We start from the raw sequence: 19468 nt of genomic DNA, 5'->3' as shown, positions 1-19468 counted from the left end.
ATTGGACATATAGAACTAAGATAATTAAATATAAATAAGAAATGAGTATAATGATAAAATATGGTTTTTGGAGGGCTGGGGGATGGGTGGAGCACAGCCCCCCAGGAGCTGGCAGACCTGAGGGAGAGGACAGCCACACAGAAGAGGCTCCTGCAGGTATTGACCGCTTGCCAGCTGTGGGCCGGGTGCTGCGCTAGGCGCATAGAACACAGCACTAAGACCACGGCCACCACGCGGGAGCTGTGGGGAGGGTGGCTGGAGCTGCAGTGGGAGACGGGGTCCGGCAGCTAGGGGGTACCTACACTGAGGAGGGGGCAGGGAAGCAGGAGCTGCAGCGGGAGACGGGGTCCGGCGGCTAGGGGGTACCTACACTGAGGAGGGGGCAGGGAAGCAGGATCTGAGGAGGGAGAACCAGGTGGTGTACCGCTTTGGTGTGCAAGGCTGATTTCTTTAATAAAGAGCAGAAGCAGTTTCTAGAAGGAAGACATGGTCACCAAAGACAGATGAAGGGCAACAAAGAATGTTGCTGGACATCCTGACCCCTGAAGATCTTCATTGTGTAACATCAGGAGTCGGTCAGGACTTGACCCTGATGATAGCGCAGTGAGAGCTGAGTGGTGGGTGGAAATGAAGGAAGAAGTTTGGAAGTCAACTAAGAAAGGACCTCGGAGCAGCAATAAGGGGTTTTCTTTACCCACCAAGAGGAAACTTGCATATGCTAGACCTTCTAAATTTATGTATCGATTTTAAAAAATTTAGTTACTGCCTGACCAGGCGGTGGAGCAGTGGATAGAGCGTTGGACTGGGATGCCGAGGTCCCAGGTTCGAGACCCTGAGGTTGCCACTTGAGTGCGGGCTCATCTGGCTTCAGTCTGCTGAAGGCCCGCAGTCAAGGCACATATGAGAAAGCAATCAATGAACTAAAGTGTCAAAATGAAAAACTGATGATTGATGCTCTCATCTCTCTCCGTTCCTATCTGTCCCTATCTATCCCTCTCTTTGACTCTCTCTCTCTCTCTGTCCCTGTAAAGAAAAAAAAATAGTTAAAAAATTTAGTTACTGAATCACATAGACTTCAAACAAGGATCAAGACAACAAAGAATTTGTTGAAATATTTAAAAGGTGATTTTTCTGTTAATTTTGAGAGAACATTGGTCTGAGCATCTCTGCAGTCCAATTTTGTCTCGATTTCACTGTTTTCTCCTTAAGAGTAGATTTAGGTGGTTTTCTCCCAACAAAAACACGAGTGAATGGACATGGTGGGGGAGCAAAGAAGGAGTAAGTGCTCAGATCAGGAAATCTGGGTTTCATGGTGTTGACCTTTCACACCATGGGGGGGCGGGGCTGCTGCTGCTGAATTCTGGAAATTTCCTGTCAACTTTGGAAACCTTCGCCTGATGAGGCTTTCACCGTTCAGGGGCAACATTCCTGAAACGAACTTGTCAAAGTCAGTTTGTGAGCACTTAGGGGGGGCACTGAGATTCCTTGGGGTCAGTGGAGTCTCACCAGGAAGTATCTGCTGGTAACTCAGCTGGTGGTGGGAGATGCTGCAGGCAGAGCATGTATGTGGGCCCCGCAAAGTCTATATGACGCCCTTTGGAATACAAAGGAAAAATGCAGCCAGGTATAATTCTGTGTTAGTTACTAGAGGATTGTGATGACAAGAATGAGGAAAGAAGCTTCTGGTAATGGCAGAGTAATTCATATTAGACCAACCCTCCTGCATGCAGTGATAAGCTGGACAAAACATAAAAGGCACTAGAAAACAGCCCTGGGCTGGAAGATACGGGGCGGTGACACTCGGAAGAAGGGACGAGCTCGACGTGAGTTTCTGTCTAATTGGAACTTCTATCACAGAGAGGCCCCAGAAGCTAAAAGGCACAGTGGGGGGAAAAGGGCACCTAGAAACTCACACTTTTACTGGCTTGAAAACCCAGAATCCGAATTGGGGTCAACCATCCAGCTGGAATGTGAGGAAATGGTGGAAAAGAGAGATTCCCTGAGGGAGAGCCCCATTCTGAGTGGGGACTGTGCCCTGATCTCTGGTGGACCCTGTGGACTCTATCACTTAACAACCTAAAACACTTAGCAATGTCTGGAATGCAATAAAAAGTTACCAAGCATGCAAAGAAGCAGGAAAATATGAGCCATAATAAAGAATCAACCAATAAAAACAGACCCAGAGTTGACACAAGAGACAAGGACTTCACAATAGCTTTCATAAAGACACTTCTGCACTCAGGAAGGTAGAGGAAAGGATAAGCATAATCAAGACTGAGATAGAAGACAAAGGGAAAAGAACCAATTTGGACCCCCAGGGGTGGAAATCACGTCAGATGGAAAACACGGGTGGAAGACGATCAGAGAAGGAAGACTGGCGAACTTGAAGCAATAGCAAAAGCATCGGCCCAGAGTGAGAACCAGAAAACATTCTGTTAAATAGAAGAGATTCAGCTGAGCCAGGGGACAGTATATACAAGCTACTGGAGTTCCAGATGGAGAGGAGAAAGGAACAGAAGAGAACTTCCACAGGCTGAGAGAAAACACTGGCAGATCATAGGTCTGAACAAGGAAATGTACCCAGAACACATGAAGACCACAACCAACAACAAGAAGACAAACCACCAGTAAAATGATGGTCAAGGATTTGAGCAGTCACAGAAGGAGATGTGTAGACAGCCACTGAGTCAGTCATTAGTCATTAAGAAAGTGGACATTGAAACCACAATGAGATACCACTATCCACCCACCAGGATGGCTGAAATAACAGGTTGATTATACCAAATGCTGGCAGAGATGAGGAAGCACACTAGCGTGAGTTGTGAGCTCAATTTGTTACTTACATGGAACACCATTTTTATTTGTAAAAAGGACTGAAAGATAAACTGTTTATTCAGACTTGGGTATGTGGCAGACTTTTTCTCAAAAATGAGCAAAGTGAAGCTGTCACTTTAAGGAAAATAGTAACTGACAGTATTTTTGCTAAGGATAAAGTTTGAGCTCTCAAACAAAAAGTTAAGAGTTTCTGAAATCTTAGGTACTGGCCACCATGAGCTGGTCATCGTCACCATACTTAAAGGCTTTCCTGATGAGATTGGTGGTATTAGCAAATAAGATTTAAAAAATATGTATAATGACATTTGCATAACTCAGTGAACCAATATTTTGCAAATGACCAATGTGATTTTACAATGGGCTAAATGTAGTAGAATACAAAAAGTACACTGGTAGGATTTCAGACCTCTCACTGCAACTAACTTTTATAAAATAGCATTTGTTGGTGTAGTATTAAAGAAGATCTACAAATATTTGAGAACGCTGTTAAATACCCCTCTCATTCTTCTTTTTTTTTTTGACAGAGACAGAGCGAGTCAGACAGACAGGAAGGGAGAGAGATGAGAAGCATCAATTCTTCATTGCAGCACCTTAGTTGTTCATTGATTGCTTTCTCATATGTGCCTTGACTGGGGGGCTACAGCAGAGCAAGTGACCCCTTGCTCAAGCCAGCGACCTTGGGCTTCAAGCCAGCAACCATGGGGTCAAGTCTATTATCCCATGCTCAAGCGAGCAACCCCACACTCAAGCTGGTGAGCCTGTGCTGGAGCTGGCAACCTTGGGGTTTCAAACCTGGGTCCCCTGCGTCCCAGTCCGACGCTCTATCCACTGCGCCACCGCCTGGCCAAGTACTCCCTTCTCATTCCTATCTATATATTGGTGTGAGGCTGAATTTTCTTTATACATTTCAACTAAAACAACCTGTTTTATCAAATTGAATACAGAACCAGAGATTGAGAATCCAGCTGTCTTCTATCAAGTCAGGTATTAAAGAGATTTGCTAAAATGTAAAGCAATGCTACTTTTCCCAGTAAACTTTTTTGTTTTGGAAAATCTAGTTGTTTTTTTTTTTTGTGGCAGAGACAGAGAGAGTCAGAGAGAGGGACAGATAGGGACAGACAGACAGGAAGGGAGAGAGATGAGAAACATCAATTCTTCATTGCGGTTCCTTAGTTGCTCATTGATTGATTTCCCACATGTGCCCTGAATGGGGGGGGGGGGTTTACAGCAGATCAAGTGACCCCTTGCTCAAGCCAGCGACCCTGGGTCCAAGCTGGTGAGCCCTGCTCACACCAGATGAGCCCGCGCTCAAGCTGGCGACCTCGGAGTCTCAAGCCTGGGTCCTCCAAATCCCAGTCAGATGCTCTATCTACTGCGCCACCACCTGGTCAGGCTGGAAAATATAGTTATTTTAAATGAAAATACTTAAGATATAGTAGATTATTTTTAAGTGAATTAACAAATATTTTACAAATTTATTAGTTTTATGCCTAATACAGTAAATATTGGTAGGTAAAATTCACATAAATAGGGAGCTCAATAGTTTTCCTAGGGCAAAGGAGTCCTGAGACAAAAATGTTTGAGAACCACTCTGTTAAAATGAATTAGCAGAAACCTTCCACAAAGAAAGCTCCAAGCCCAGGTAGGTTCACTTATTCATTCTATCTATTAAGGGAGAAATGACAGCAGTCTTACATAAACTCTTTCAAAAGGTACAAGAGGTAGGCACGCTTCCCAGTGTGTTTGGTAAGACTAGAACAACCCTGATACAAACCATGAAAGAAACACTACAGAAAAAGAAAATAAACATCTGGTAGTTTCTTATCTTTTCTTTTCTTTTTTGTATTTTTCCGAATTTAGAAGCGGGGAGGCAGTCAGACAGACTCCCGCATGTGCCTGACAGGGATCCACCTGGCATGCCCACCAGGGGGCGATGCTCTACCCATCTGAAGCATTGCTCCGTTGGGGCTGGAGCCGTCTAGTGCCTGATGCAGAGGCCACAGAGCCATCCTCAGCACCTGGGCCAACTTTGCTCTAGTGGAGCCTTGGCTGTGGGAGGGGAAGAGAGAGACAGAGAGAAAGGAGAAGGGGAAGGATAGAGAAGCAGATAGGCGCTTCTCCTGTGTGCCCTGGCTGGGAATCGAACCCAGGACATCCATATGTTGGGCTGACGCTCTACCACTGAGCCAACTGGCCAGGGCAAATATCTGGTAGTTTCTTAAAAAGTTAAACGTGGCCCTGGCCGGTTGGCTCAGCGGTGGAGCGTCGGCCTGGCGTGCGGGGGACCCGGATTCGATTCCCGGCCAGGGCACATAGGAGGGGCGCCCATCTGCTTCTCCACCCCTCCCCCTCTCCTTCCTCTCTGTCTCTCTCTTCTCCTCCCGCAGCAAGGCTCCATTGGAGCAGAGATGGCCCGGGCGCTGGGGATGGCTCCTTGGCCTCTGCCCCTGGCGCTAGAGTGGCTCTGGTCGCGGCAGAGTGACACCCCAGAGGGGCAGAGCATCGCCCCCTGGTGGGCAGAGTGTGGCCCCTGGTGGGTGTGCCGGGTGGATCCCGGTCGGGCGCATGCGGGAGTCTGTCTGACTGTCTCTCCCCGTTTCCAGCTTCAGAAAAATACAAAAAAAAAAAGAAAAAAAAGAAAAAAAAAAGTTAAACGTTACACTCCCCCTATGACCCAGCAATTCAACACCCAGGCGTCTACTACTAAAGTGTTATCAACTTAAGGGGTAAAGCGGCAGGATGTCTGCACCTTTCAAACTGGCTCCAAAAAATATGCATTTCATGTATCCAATGTTTTCCAGCCACTGGCCCATGGTTAACCCATTGTATAATCTTCATACAATATCAGGGTGGTTAATTCTTTCATGGACCATCATGACATTTCTGGTGGACCATGGGTGAAAACCACCGGTGTATACAATTGAAAATTAAAAGTATCCACACGAAATAAATAAACATGGCAAAATGTTAAAAACTGGTAAATCTGTAAAGGGTATACTTGGGTTCTAGTATTCTTATAACTTCTCTGTTTGAAATTGTCAAAATAAAAAAAGGATAAAAATAAAAAACAAAAATAAAAACAGGAGAGGCACCTCCTCCCGACTCTGGTGAGCTCCCCACTCTTGCGAGCTGAGGGCTCAAGGCGGGGTCCCCCCCTGGGAAGCTGGGCCACCCGTTTTCCCGAACCCTCACCATCTGGAACTCCCCCATCTGCAGGCAGTGCTCCACCAGGAAGCCATAGACATCCCCGACGTGAATGGTGGTGTCCAGGTCCGGCTCCTCCAGGAGCAGCTCGCACTGCCTGACCGACTCCTTGGGGTCCTCGCTGTGTGTCCTGCTGAGAGCAGAGAGAGCCCAAGCCTGAACCCAGAACACGGACTGGGTGGCAGAGGTCAGAGCAGGCCCTCTGCCCCAAGAAAGAGCTCACAGAAACCGAGGGACAAATCTTTGTGAAGGTAATTCTTGTGACTTAAAATAATTCATGAATGAGTTAATTCAAAAAATCATTCATTCATTCAACAAGAACGTACTGTACTGACTGCTCAGAGTGCCAGTACTGTGTCAGCAAAGGTCTGTCAATCCTGGCCCCTGCCCAGGAAACAGCACAGAGCAGGACAGCGTGCTGCAGAGGGACTCGGGGGGCCGAGGCGGCTGGGCAGGGAATTGGCATGAACAGAGCCTTGTGCGGTGACACGTACTGGGTATGTTGCAGCGCAGTGAGTGGTATATGAGTGAGGGCAGGACCAGGAGGGCCTTGCTGAGAACTTGGCTCAGGGCAGCTGGCTGGAGCCACTAGGGACTCAACTCCCACTTCAGAAGGACCAGCTGGCCCATTACTGCTGGGCCCTGACTTGGCCACTCCCGGCTGACCCTTTCTCTGGCCCTCAGGAGTCCCTCCACTCCGTCCACAATGCCCTGCCCCATGGCTGCACGGACCTTGCTGCCCAATCTCCTCCCTTTCCCCTCCTGTATCCTAGGCTCAGCAGACATCCCAGAACTTACACATCTGAATGCAGAAAACCCTTTCAAGAGCCCCACTTTGCAAAAACAGTGCTCAAAATATGTTTGGAATTCTTTCAAAAGCCTGTTCTCAGATAAGGAAAATGCTTTCACTGGTTTCGGCGGAAGCTGAGCTGCTGCCTACACAGCGGGCTCTCGGAAAAGCTGGACGAGTTGCCAATAAATATAAAACCGGTGTCATGTAAAAATTTAGATTTGTGGCCTCTCCTAAATGTGCTGCCGGAGCCTCTCTCTGACAGGCTCTGAGCTGCCCCTGTGGGGGGCGGGGCACGGTGTGAGCACCAGAGTCCTCGCCACCCCTCTGCCGAAACCACCCCGCACAGACAAGTCAGTCCAGGCTCCCTCAGACACTCTGTTCGGACACAAAACTGTCATTCCTCCCCATACCCATCAGATTTGTCTCCTCTCAATGGTCTCTGGCTGTTTCTGGAACAATCTTTCCAAGAATGTGCCCACGTTTTAAGGGGACCCGCCCAAGAGGAGCTCAGACAGGAACAGAACAACAGCAACATCCTGAGTGCTTCTGTCTAGGTGTCCTGGGAGGCCCTTTGAAGAATGTATTGGAAATGGAACCTGGATCTGGTCCCTGGCAGTGATGGGGAACCAGAGAGTCACAAAGCCCAAGCAGGGGCCTGGGGGGCTCCACAGGGCTTCCCTGGGGCCCAAGGCGCAGTGCAGCCTGCCCCCCACCGTCCCGTGGGGACGCACCTGCGGGCCTGAATGAACCGCTTCACCAGGGTCATCTTGCTCTGGAGCTGTGCCAGCTTGGTCTCCTGGTCCAGGGGGTTCTTGGCCTTGGCCAGGCACTTGTAGGCCTCAGTTAGCGCCCCATGAGCCTTGTCATAGTTCTGGTACTCATTGATCTCCACCTGAGCAGACAAGACTATCAGGACCCATGGGCCAATGACCTGGCCTGGGGCCCCCAGAACTTCAAGGCAGGGCTGTACCTGGGCACAGGCATCGTAAAAAGCAGCCAGCAGGTCCAGGGCCCGTGCCTTGGTGTAGAAGCTGATGATGTTCTTCATGGTCTCTGGCTCCTTCCGCCAGTCCAGGGACTGTAGGTAGTTGGCAGCCATGATGTAGATTTCCCTCTGCCTCGAGACACCCGCAAAGAACACAATCTTCTCCGTGTCCCCAGACTTGAGCAGTGCTTTCATGGCCTAGACAGAGGAGGGAGGGGCCAGGCTAGCAGCTCTCGGAGTATGTCACGTCACTGGCCCGATACAGCAGATGCTGCCTGCTGGGCCCATGACAGGACTGGGCTCGGGGCTCCTGGTTCCCTCAGACACCCCCTCAGGATCTGGGCTGGAAAAACTCACCCGACAGGGGTGTACTCAGGCAAAGGGAAAAACCACGCCCTGGGCACGTGTTCCTGCGGGCCCCGCAAGCAGCGCCACTGCCTGCTCACCTTGAGCTTGTTACCGGCCTGCGTGTACTTCTTAGTCGCCAGGTGGTAGCTGCCCTGGCGCATGCAGCAGTGGGCAATCTGTTCCAGCAGCTCACGCCGCGACTCCTCGGACAGGTCTGTGCAGTCCTTGGGCACAGTCATCTTTTCGGCCATCTCCTCGGTGATGGTCATATTCTGCTCCAGGCAAAGCTGCAGGGCTTCCTGATACTGGGAAGGGGCCACTGGCACTGAGTGGGGCAGTTACCCTCCTGCCCACCACCTTCCCAGAGGAAGCCAGGGCCAGGCTCAGTGGTGGCGCATGGCTTTCTCTTATGCTAGTAACATTCTGGAATACCGCAAAGGAAATGTGGAGCTCAGGAAGAATCTTATATTTGTTGTGGGGAAAAAAAAGGAAAACCAGAAATTAATTGTCTTCTATAACTCTTTTTGAAAGTTTTAAATTGAGGGGTTTAATTAATTTTATTTAAAAATTTAAGAAAAATTTATATTTTCTACTTAAGAATGTTTTGGGGCTGTGGCTAGTTTGCTCAGTGGAGAGAGTGTCGGTCTGGCGTATGGACATCCCAGGTTTGATTCCTGGTCAGGGCACACAGGAGAAGCGACCATCTGTGTCTCTTCCCCTCGCTCTCCCCCCTCTCTCCCTCTGCCCCTCTACAGCCACTGGCCCATTTGGTTCAAGCATCCATCGGCCTCAGGCACTAAGGATAGCTCAGTCAATCTAAGCATCAGCCCCAAATGGGGGTCGCATATAGGAGTCTATCTCCCCTCCTCTCACTTAAAAATTTAAAAATAAAAAATTAAACAGAATATATCTTGGGATAAAAAACAATTATGTCTTGGAGATGAATCCATCTCAGTATAAGAGGAACTATCTCTTCTTTTGACTCCTGCATAGTATTCCACTGTACCGAGAACCACTGCTTACATAAGTCGTCTTGCTGACACAGAGGTGGGCCATCTTTTGCTGGTACAGCCCTGGTGCTTATGCCATTCTCCCTTGTTAAAAATGTACTGTTAGGATAATTAGGACAGGAAGTGCTGGGTCAGGGAGATGTATTTCACCATGACAGGTGCTACCTGCTATACTCCAACCCACAGCCTGAGTATATTTCCCATGACAACCTAGAGGGTTTTCCAACCTTTCACCTTTACCAGCCTAATTCATGAAAAATGGAATCTCTTTGAGTTCTGATCTGTATTTCTCTTATTATGAGTGATTCTGAGTAACTGTCTATATTTGTTTTCTTCTTTGGAGTTTTTGGTAACTTTCTTATTTATAGGAACTCTATACATATTAAGAAAATTAGCTTTTAGGGATATAGGTAGAATATCTTTGCTGTTTATGGTGTTTTTTCCATGTGCTATTAACAAATATTGATTTTAGAGAGAAAGAAACATCAGTTTGTTGTCCCACTCACCCATGCACCCACCGGTTGATTCCTGTATTGATTCTTGGATGTGCCCTGACCAGGGATTGAACCCACAACACTGGCACATTGGGACGACACTCCAACCAATGCAGCTACGCAGCCAGGACTCCATGTGCTATTTTCAAATTTGTATTTGGTTGAATTGATCAGTCTTTACCACTATGGCTTTTGGGTTTAAATAATTGAAAATGCCTTCTCTCCTGGAAGATCGCACAAAATGGCCCCTTCTGGCTTCTGATGGAACTACTGCTATTTTCCTGACACGCATAAATTGTCCAGCCACCAGGAATGGACTCGGACACAGGAGATGAGTAGGATTTAACTTTATTTTTCCAAGCGACTACTTGGTTGTATCAACCCCTTTTATTGAACAGCTCATCTTTCCTCCACTGTTGTGGATGCTCCTGTATCTCATACAAAGGTCCAGACACATATGGCTCTACTTCTGGGTGTTCCAATATTGTCCAGTGATCTGCAGGCCCAATCAAGCACCAGACCTCAATTATTCGAGCTTTGCTATACTTTATGATCTGGAAGGTTTAATCACCTCTTATTAGTCTTTATTTTCCAGATATTTCCTGGCTATTTAGGTTTATCTGCTTCTCACTGTGACACTATAGGATCCATTTATCTTGCTAGAGAAAGCCTTATGGTGCTTTTTCCTGGGGTCAGATTAAGTCTGAGGCCTCCTTAGGGGGGATCAGATGAACATCTATTGGGGCTTTCCAACCAAGAACACATGGATGCCTTTTCATTTGTTCAAGAATGTCTTGATCACTCTGTAGTGAGAGACAAAACCGCATCATTCTGGCTGCAGGAAGTAAGGACTTTTAATTGGGTAGGCTAATTTCATATGATTAACAAATTTCTATATCTGCATTCAGTTTCTATCAAGGGGAATTTTTCTACTTAAGAAAGATTAGCGGCCCTGGCCGGTTGGCTCAGCGGTAGAGCGTCGGCCTGGCGTGCGGGGGACCCGGGTTCGATTCCCGGCCAGGGCACATAGGAGAAGCGCCCATTTGCTTCTCCACACGCCCCCTCCTTCCTCTCTGTCTCTCTCTTCCCCTCCCGCAGCCAAGGCTCCATTGGAGCAAAGATGGCCCAGGCGCTGGGGATGGCTCCTTGGCCTCTGCCCCAGGTGCTAGAGTGGCTCTGGTCGCGGCAGAGCGACGCCCCAGAGGGGCAGAGCATCGCCCCCTGGTGGGCAGAGTTTCGCCCCTGGTGGGTGTGCCGGGTGGATCCCGGTTGGGCACATGCGGGAGTCTGTCTGTCTCTCCCCATTTCCAGCTTCAGAAAAATACAAAAAAAAAAAAAAAAAGAAAGAAAGATTAGTGCACGTACCCACGAGGATAGCTACTATCAATTTTCTACCAACTAGAAAATAACAAGTGATGGTGAAGATGTGGAGGAATTGGGACCCTGGTGCACTATTGATGGGAATGTAAAATGGTGCGGCCATTGTGGAAAACAGCCTGGCAATTCCATTTCTGGGTAAATAACCCAGAGGAATTGCAAGAGGGGTCCTGCAGAGATATTTGTACACCGATGTTCATAGCAACATTATTCACAATAGTCACAAAGTGGAAATAACCCAAGTGTCCATCTGTGGATGAAATGATAGGCAAAATGTGGACTATTATTCATTCTTAAATAGGAAGGAAATTCTGAAGTATGCTACAGCATGGATAAACCTTGAGGACATTATGCTCAGTGAAATACGCCAGTCACGATAGGACAAAAGCTGATGATCCCACTTCTGTGAGGTCCATAGAGCAGTGAAAGTCGTAGACAGAAAGTAAAATGGAGGGTGCCGGGCTGGGGGGTTGTTTTTGTTTAATGGGGACAAGGTGAAAAGAGTTCTGGAGATCAGTTAGTTGCATAAAAATGTGCCTGACCTGTGGTGGCACAGTGAGTAAAGTGTCGACCTGGAACGCTGAGGTCCCGGTTCAAAACTTTGGGCTTGCCTGGTCATGGCACATATGGGAGTTGATGCTTCCTGCTCCTCCCCCTTCTCTCTCTCTCTCTTTCTCTCTCCTCTCTAAAATGAATAAAATCTTTAAAAAAAATGTGAATGTACTTAATGCTACACTTAAAAAACAGCTATGTGTACTTATCACAGACACAAAGTGAGTGGAACTCCCTGGTTATAATTTGAAGACATAGGTGAAATGGGAAGTGAGTCCACACTCAGGCTTGCAAGGGGGTCAGCTATGCCAGGTGATAGCTTGCTCACAGACCCTCCACCCAGGTAGGCTGCAGCCAGACTTCCTCATAAAATTGTAATCATGAGAGACAGCGAAGCCGCACTGTTTCTGCGTCTGCGGAAACAGCGACCCTGGGGCTTCAGTGCCCGAGTGTGTGCCTGGTGGGGACGGCACGGACGCCGTACCTTCTTGGCGGCCAGCAGCAGCTCCAATGCCTTCTCATACTGATGGTGCTCAAGGAAGAAGTCTGAGCAGCGGGCCAGCAGGGCAGGGTCCGACTTCTCATCCAGGTCCTCTGCGATAAGCTGCAGGGCCACAAACTGCTGCGTGGCAAAAGCCAGCTCCAGGGCCTTGGAGAAGTGGCCGGCCTGTGGATAGCAGGAGAGCTCTGAGCAGCTGACTGAATCCTGGGTCCCAGTACCGCTTAAGTGGTCCCCTCACACATAGGCACGTGCCCCTGGTCCCAGGGAGCCTTGGCTGTAGCCGTCAGGACCCAGGCAGGGCCAGCTCCTCACCTTGTGGTACAGCATGACCGCCCTATCCATCTGCTCGCCCTTCTCCTCATAGTAGCGTGCTGCCTCAGTCATGTCCTCGGGGGAGCTCAGCAGGGCCAAGTTCATGAGCTGGTCGTCCAGGCCACTCTCCTGCAGGAAGGGACAGTGCTCAGTAGTTTCTGTTCAGGTCTGTGAATGATGCCAGGGGGGCGACCTCCCGTTTGACATGCCCCAATGCACACGATCATGGTTTCCAACGAGTGTCGTAATATCTTACCGGGTTTGGGTACCAGGATTCTCATGGGTCCCTGCTTTTCCCTACTACACAGAACATTGTAGTAGCTTACATGAAGGCTTTCCACATTTTGGATTTTTTAGAAGTGAGGCCCTGGGATGGAATGTTTTTATGGATGCAGAATGTCCAGTAGCTTCCTATGAAAGGCCTACTGTTTACAAGGCCATAAGCGATAAGCCAGCCTCAGTGCGGGTTCAGGAGCCCTGGGCAGCTCACTGTGACAACTCCTTGAACAGGAGAGGAGAGGAGGGGCAGAGGGCCCAGGCGGGAGATGTGATGCTCACGGTCTAGTTCTCTAATTTCCTGTTTAGAACTCTCTTAATAGATGGTGGGAACAGGGATGAAGCACCGTTTCCCCTCCTGGGTTTAACCCAGAGGTGGCACGCTTCCAGCTCCTGTAGCGCGTGTGGGGCACGCGGCCACCTACCTTGCACAGACGAATGGCATTGTTGAAGGCCTGGGCCCGCGCGTAGAAGTGCACCGCCTGCTTCACCTCATCCTGGCTTTCATACTGCCGGGCCAGGTGGTAGGACGCAGCCCAGTTTCCTGTCTCGTTGGCTATTTCAGCAGCCTAGAAAAACAGCAGAGAGACCCGGGGGGCTGACTCCAGCTCACTGCCGCCATAGGGCCGACTCCCGGAAAGCGCTTACCTTCTGAATGTTGCCCTGGTAGCAATGAATGCGGACCAGGGAGAGGTAGTCCTGTGCCAGCTCGTAGTAGTGCAGCGCGGCCTCCATCTCCGCCTGGCTCTCCAGGTACTGGGCCCACCACCTCCACAGCGTTCTGCAAGGAGCCCGCAAGTTATCCCTCAGGTCCTCACGCCCACTGGGAATGAGCCCCGGGTCCCCAACACCACCCCGAGAGTGTACTTCCCGTGACCAGCAGTCCAGAGATGTGGAAGCTGGGTGGACAAGACTGAGGTCCCAGGGGTCTGAAGGGACCCTGTCCAGAGGGAAATCACTACCCCCCTTCATCCCCAGCACCCTACGGCCTGGCTCTAGGGGACCAACAGGATGCTTCATGCTCTCATATGTAAAGCTCCAAAAGGTTCCTGAGCAGCCCCCACCTTGGCCCTCATATGCAAACCCAGCCTCCACCTGCCACAGCCCGTTGCCCAGCGGGGGACACTCACTTGTCATTCATCCTAATGATGTAGAGCTCTAGGGACTGCAGGTCCTCTGACAGCATCCTGGGCACCTCGAAGCGGTGGGTGTCTGACTTCTCATAGCTGCAAGAGAAGAGAAGGAGGGGCTAGTGCCCAGTGTCTCAGCCTGTGTGAGTGCGTGGGAACAGGCCGGAGGCTTGCTCCCCGCCTACAGCTCTGTGGCCCACAGACCTGCTGTCAAGGGGCAGCGGGCCTTCCTTGCTGCTCGCGGGCTTGCCCCGGGGAGGGCTCAGTGTGGGTAGCACCACGCTGGACTGCAACTACAGCAACACCACCAGCTGACCCCAGGTCTCTTAACGTGACCAGAACCCGGAGGCAGGGTGAAGCAGTGGCCTTGTCTCCGAGGGTCTCCTAAAGCAACAATTATAACTCTCCCTGAAAGACACCCACCGAGAAGGTCACCAGGGCCCTAAGGAGGTGCCTCAGCCTAGAATCTTCCTCTGAGAACCTCTATGGCCACCTCACTGGGGCAGAGAAAAAAGCAAGAGGCAACCAAAGGTCTGTCCCGAGAGGCCCTTGCTCACTAGCTGAGGGCCAGGCTGCAGTCGGCGCTGGCCTCCAGGTGCTTGGCGTAGTTGTAGTAGGTGGTGCGCAGGTGGACACGGTCGTGGACCTCGGCGACTTCTATGGCTTTCTGCCACTGGCCAGAGGCCTGGTAGAACTTGTTGAGAAGGTCGTAGCGCTTGCATTTCTTGTACAGTTCCTCGGCCTCCTCCTGAAGAAGACAAGCACGTCTGCGCTGTCACTGCTCTGGCCACCACGTGACCCACTTAAGATGCTGTCTGCGCCATCAACAGCCTGAGACAAAACTCTAACACACTGAGGACAGGTGGACATTTGAGGCTGTGTTCTGAGACGTACAAGATGAATGCCACATGTCAATGCAGCGTCCCTGTCCCCAGGAAGGACTGACCCCACCCAGGCCTGCCGCTAGTAGGGATGTCCTGCATGCTGTGAGGGAGGGGACTCTGCCTGCAGCAACGCCCTCAGAGAAGCTGGCTGCACCCCCCAGACCAGGGGCCACGGGCTCATCCCTCAGTTGTGTTCAGCTCCTCTACGTGGCAGACACATGGGTGCCCGTGGCCCTCCCCTGAGAGGGTCTGACCCCTACAGTCCCCACAACGGCTACAGGCCATTGGAGCCCACCCTGCCGGGCAGCTCAGTTTCTGTCTCCTGAGTTCTATCAGCCCCTCTAGGCTGAACATGCAGGAGACGGGGAGGAGACCTGGTGGAGGGGAGAGAGGCCTTGCTCCCCTTTTTGGCTTAAGCTATAGCTTAAGATTGTTTGTGTTCCCTGCAATCAAATGGCCCAGACAAGAATACACCATGGCCTCCTCTCTGAGGTCAGGCGAGCAGGCCCTGGGGAAAGCCAGCAATGGACCTGCCTCCTCAGCCAGAGCCTCTGCCCCAGAGCCCCACTGGCAAAGGAGCAGGAGCATCCTCTCGGCGGCAGGCCCATCCGTCCGCTGCCTGACTCACCAGCATGCCCAGCTGTATGGCCAGCACAGCCACGTGGGCCTCCAGCTCTGGTTCCTGCTCAGCCTCTCGCAGTGCCCGGGCTCCACGGGCGTGTCCCATGTTACCCAGGCACACCTTGGCGACGTCCAGCCGCTGGGTCTTCACACACACACGTGCCATGTTCTCCCAGACGGCCTGGCTGCAAGAGAGGACATGGCAACTTCATTAGTTTCCAGCCCCCAATCTCAGGTCCCATCTCGATCAATGCCACAGTGCACAGGGTACCTAGGAGAACATGCATGGTCAACAAGAAGGGAGACATATGGGAGTTGAATGGGCTCCACCCAGAGAAAACATGGCGAACCAGGGGCCACATACTTCCCAGAATAAAACATGTGTTCCCTGAGTCCCACGGCTAGTGCACCACCTCTCATGGCACCTGCTCCCGAGGGTTCTTGGGACCCCTGCTTCTTATACCAGCTTCCCCGCCACAGCCCTGGGTTCCTGCACTCCCCCTGCAGGTGACTGGAGCACAGAGTCCCACTGAGAGAAGGGCCTTCTGCACAGGTTGACAAATGCCCACTTTTCTTTCCTGTTTCGTTAGATCCATCTGCTCAGCAAACACTGGTTTCTCTTTGCCGTACCCCACCATACCCACAGTGGGGTCAAGGACGTTCCCTCCTGTCTCCTGTCCCAGAGCTGAGTTTAGGCAAGGGTCCGGGGGCCACAGAGCAAGCTGAAGAGTGGAACATAAGAGCTGTCCCTGTGGGTCCCCGGGACTCTGGCACTCCTTGCCCATGCCCATGCCCATGCCCATGGTCCTGTAGTGTTGTCAGGGCACACGGCAGGATGTACCTCATCAAAAGGTTGGGGGTACAGGTTCTTCCTATTAATTTCAAATTTCTAGAGTGTTCACTCCCACTGACAGACCTAGGGCTCCTACCCAACTCTATGGCAGGTCCCAGGCTGAATGTGAGACTGGAAACAATCTCAGACCCTGGACAGCCACCCTACAGGGATGATGAAGCTACACAACACTCCAGTGTCCTCAAAGGGCTGCCTGGGTCCACTGGCTCTGGACCTGCCCCCCCCCGGTCTCAGACCCAGGCCTCTTCCAAACATACACCTTGGTGTGAGCTCTATCCACGAAGGCAAAGGAAACAAATGTGTTCACTGCATCCTCTCCTATGAAACCTGCAGCCCATGCATACATGCATGTGCTCACATACAGTGTACCTGCATACAAATGTACACGCACCTGGGCACTCAGGCACAGGTACAACCACACACACACACACACACACACACACACACACACACACACACATGCTCATGCACAAGACCCTCCCTTGAGTCCCCAGCTGCTCCTCTGAGGCTCTCCCTTCAGACGAAGCCTGGCCTCAGCCAGGGCGGGTAGGCGGGGCAGCTGCTTCCCACCTGGCCTCAGCTGAGCAGAACAGGGACTTGGGGAACTCACTCATAGACCCAGGACAAGCTGCCTCCGAGAAGCACAGCCCTGGTCCTGGTGAGGGAGAGGTCCTCCGGATGTATGCGGGGCCTAGCTTGCAGCTGCACTTGGACATCACCGCAGCACTGCTGGCCCAGGTGTGGAGGGTGGAGCTGTGGCCCCCGGAGCTGCTGGGGTTTTAAGGCTTCTGCTCTCTCAGAACCTGTTCATCTGACTTCCAAAGGAGAGGAGTGGTATTGCATGGTGGCTCTGAGGCATTGAAAGGTCGACCAATGGCTCGTGTCCAGAAACTACTTACTTGCCTGTGCTCCTCAATGCTGTGAGAAGCCCCCATGTGAGGTTATCAAAGGGGACTGAGCCCTAGCAGGCCTCTCCCACCAGGCTGGCTCTAGAAATGACAGCTAGTAAGAGCAGAGACCTGGGTCAAATCTGGAACCTCAGACACCATTCTCCCCCACAGCTTCTAGTCAATTCTATATAACTTACTCGCTTTCCACCTGCAGAACTGATAGAAAGTTGTCACTGCCCCTCAGAGGCTTCGCATTCCCCATTAAACATGCCTGGTGCTTTCAAGGTGCAGCCCAGAGTAGGCGTGGGCAGCTGGCTGCTGGGTAGTGGTCTGGGGTTGGAATTCCCCTCAGCCTTCCCAGGCCCGCTGGGCAATAGGCTGGTTAGACGGAGGGCCTTTTATGCTCCCTTTCCAAAAATTTTCACACAATTGGAACCTTCTTTAAAATATTCTGTGCCTGGCCTGTGGTGGTGCATGGATGGAGCACTGACCTGGGATGCTGAGGTTGCCAGTTCGGAACCCTGGGCTTGCCTGGTCAGGGCAGATACAAGAGGCAACTGCTGCGAGTTGATTCTAGCTCCCCCCACCATTTTTCTCTCTCTCCTCTAAAATCAGTAAATAAAATATATATTTTGTTGTTGTTGGATTTTTTTTTGTATTTTTCTGAAGTTGGAAATGGGGAGGCAGTCAAACAGACTCCCACATGTGCCCGACTGGGATCCACCTGGCACGCCCACCAGGGGGCGATGCTCTGCCCATCTGGGGTGTCGCTCTGTTGCAACCAGAGCCATTCTAGCACCTGAGGCAGAAGCCATGGAGCCATCCTCAGCGCCAGGGCCAACTTTGCTCCAATGGAGCCCTGGCTGCGGGAGGGGAAGAGAGAGACAGAGAGGAAGGAGGGAGAGGGGTGGAGAAGCAGATGGGCACTTCTCCTGTGTGCCTTGGCCAGGAATCGAACCTGGGATTCCTGCACGCTAGGCCGACGATCTACCACTGAGCCAACCGGCCAGGGCCAGTAAATAAAGTATTTTTAAAATACTCTATGCCAAGGGTGTAAGAGACCAGTGTGAGGATGAGGGCTGAGGGTAACCTCTTCTGTCTCCTCTTCCTCTGCCTTATCTTGAAAGCAGATGGCTGATATCTGCATCCAATTAAATTGGAAAGCAACCTAACAGACAAACCTGGGAGCCGTGCATCAGCACTGTCCCCAGTGGGCAGAGCTGGGCTTCACGTCTCCTTATGCGACGGCTGCGTGCTTCACCGGCATCAAGCGCTCTTGGTGGCAGAGGACGGGGGTCGGCTAGAGACCTGACTAGGCTCCGCTCCACCGCGCCTCCTTGTTCGGATGCTGTGTGCACGTATGTCCTGGGAATGAAATCTCTGCCAAGTAGGAGCTCAAAAAAGCACATGCCAGAAGCACAGCCTTGGCTGTTCCCAGTGGGCCAGTGCTGCCTGAGGGAGCCCCAGAGGGGTAGGCACCTTCCCACACAGCTGAACGCAGCACCGCCCAAGAACGTAGGCCCAAAGCGTTGCCTGTGTCCTTAGCTGGCCTCCAACACGGCATCAGCACCATGTGCAGCTCCTGTCCTTCTCTCCATGGGCAGCGTCAGCTCCAGTGTGCACTTCTGGGGTGTGTGCATCTGATATACATTCCAAGAAGTAAACACCGCCCACTCTCATCCAAGTCTTGAGAATTTCCTGTTGTCTAAGCCAGTCTGTGGACAGCACTCACATCTGCAGTTCATCAACTCGGGGAGGCGCCTACTTAAGAGGCAGACGGGGCAACTGAGGGGGCCGGCCTTACACCGGCCCAACTTTCCGGAAAGCCTGTCCTCTGAGAGACTGCTAGAACCAGTCCCAGAGGCCCCTTTTCTTTGGCCGGCTCCATGGAGACCCCTAGTCAGAGCCTGGGTGACTCATGCTCTACCAAGCAGCATATATGCCGTTGCCAAATCACCACTGCTCCTCTGCTCTAAGATAAACACTCCTGCTTGTCCGTGTGCAGCAACAGGGGAGGTGCACACAGGCGCTGGAGCCGGACCCAAGGACAAGACCCGAGCCCTGGAACTCTGGAGGAAAGCGCGGCCCTCAGAGTGGCTCAGGGAGCCCACGGCCAGGCTGCCATTCCCCTATGGGACCCCCCAGTCGCAGGATGGATGAATGGATGTTGGGGGTGGTCCACAAGTCCAGCTATCAAGCCTGTTGCTCCCCCTCCCCCGCCACCCCTCAGCTACCCACTCCACAGTGAGCCAGCACTGGGGAAATGGCTAAAGGTGCGGGTCCAGAGGACCTGACAGAGCCCCCTGAGGGCTTCCTGGGGGCCGGCCCTTTCCAGGCCCAGCCACAAAAGGAGCTGGGTGGAGCTGGCCCAGAGCCTCTCCTAGGACAAGCAAAATAGGTGC

At 51.5% G+C, this 19468-nt stretch overlaps 1 protein-coding gene across 10 annotated transcripts in view; it reads right to left on the bottom strand.

Annotated features, from left to right (window-relative positions):
• The window catches only part of IFT140 (intraflagellar transport 140), a 109929-nt gene that overhangs the window by 2397 nt on the left and 88064 nt on the right, over nt 1-19468 (bottom strand). For 8 of the 10 annotated variants that reach the window (XM_066275344.1, XM_066275345.1, XM_066275340.1 and 5 more), the window contains 11 exons: nt 15331-15508; nt 14376-14566; nt 13819-13914; nt 13337-13469; nt 13114-13257; nt 12413-12541; nt 12083-12265; nt 8264-8470; nt 7803-8015; nt 7564-7724; nt 6028-6172 (listed from right to left, as the gene is read on the bottom strand). In XM_066275344.1, coding sequence (XP_066131441.1) covers nt 6028-6172; nt 7564-7724; nt 7803-8015; nt 8264-8470; nt 12083-12265; nt 12413-12541; nt 13114-13257; nt 13337-13469; nt 13819-13914; nt 14376-14566; nt 15331-15508 — 1780 coding nt within the window. Of the gene's footprint in view, nt 1-6027; nt 6173-7563; nt 7725-7802; nt 8016-8263; nt 8471-10032; nt 10473-12082; nt 12266-12412; nt 12542-13113; nt 13258-13336; nt 13470-13818; nt 13915-14375; nt 14567-15330; nt 15509-19468 lie in introns of those variants that run through there. The other 2 variants (XM_066275346.1, XM_066275349.1) reach the window with 2 other exon arrangements.

The sequence above is a fragment of the Saccopteryx bilineata genome, chromosome 4, assembly GCF_036850765.1.
Source record: "Saccopteryx bilineata isolate mSacBil1 chromosome 4, mSacBil1_pri_phased_curated, whole genome shotgun sequence".
In the NCBI taxonomy this organism is placed as follows: domain Eukaryota; kingdom Metazoa; phylum Chordata; class Mammalia; order Chiroptera; family Emballonuridae; genus Saccopteryx; species Saccopteryx bilineata.
Note: the sequence above shows the minus strand (reverse complement) of the source record. Positions and strands in the feature narration are given on the sequence as shown.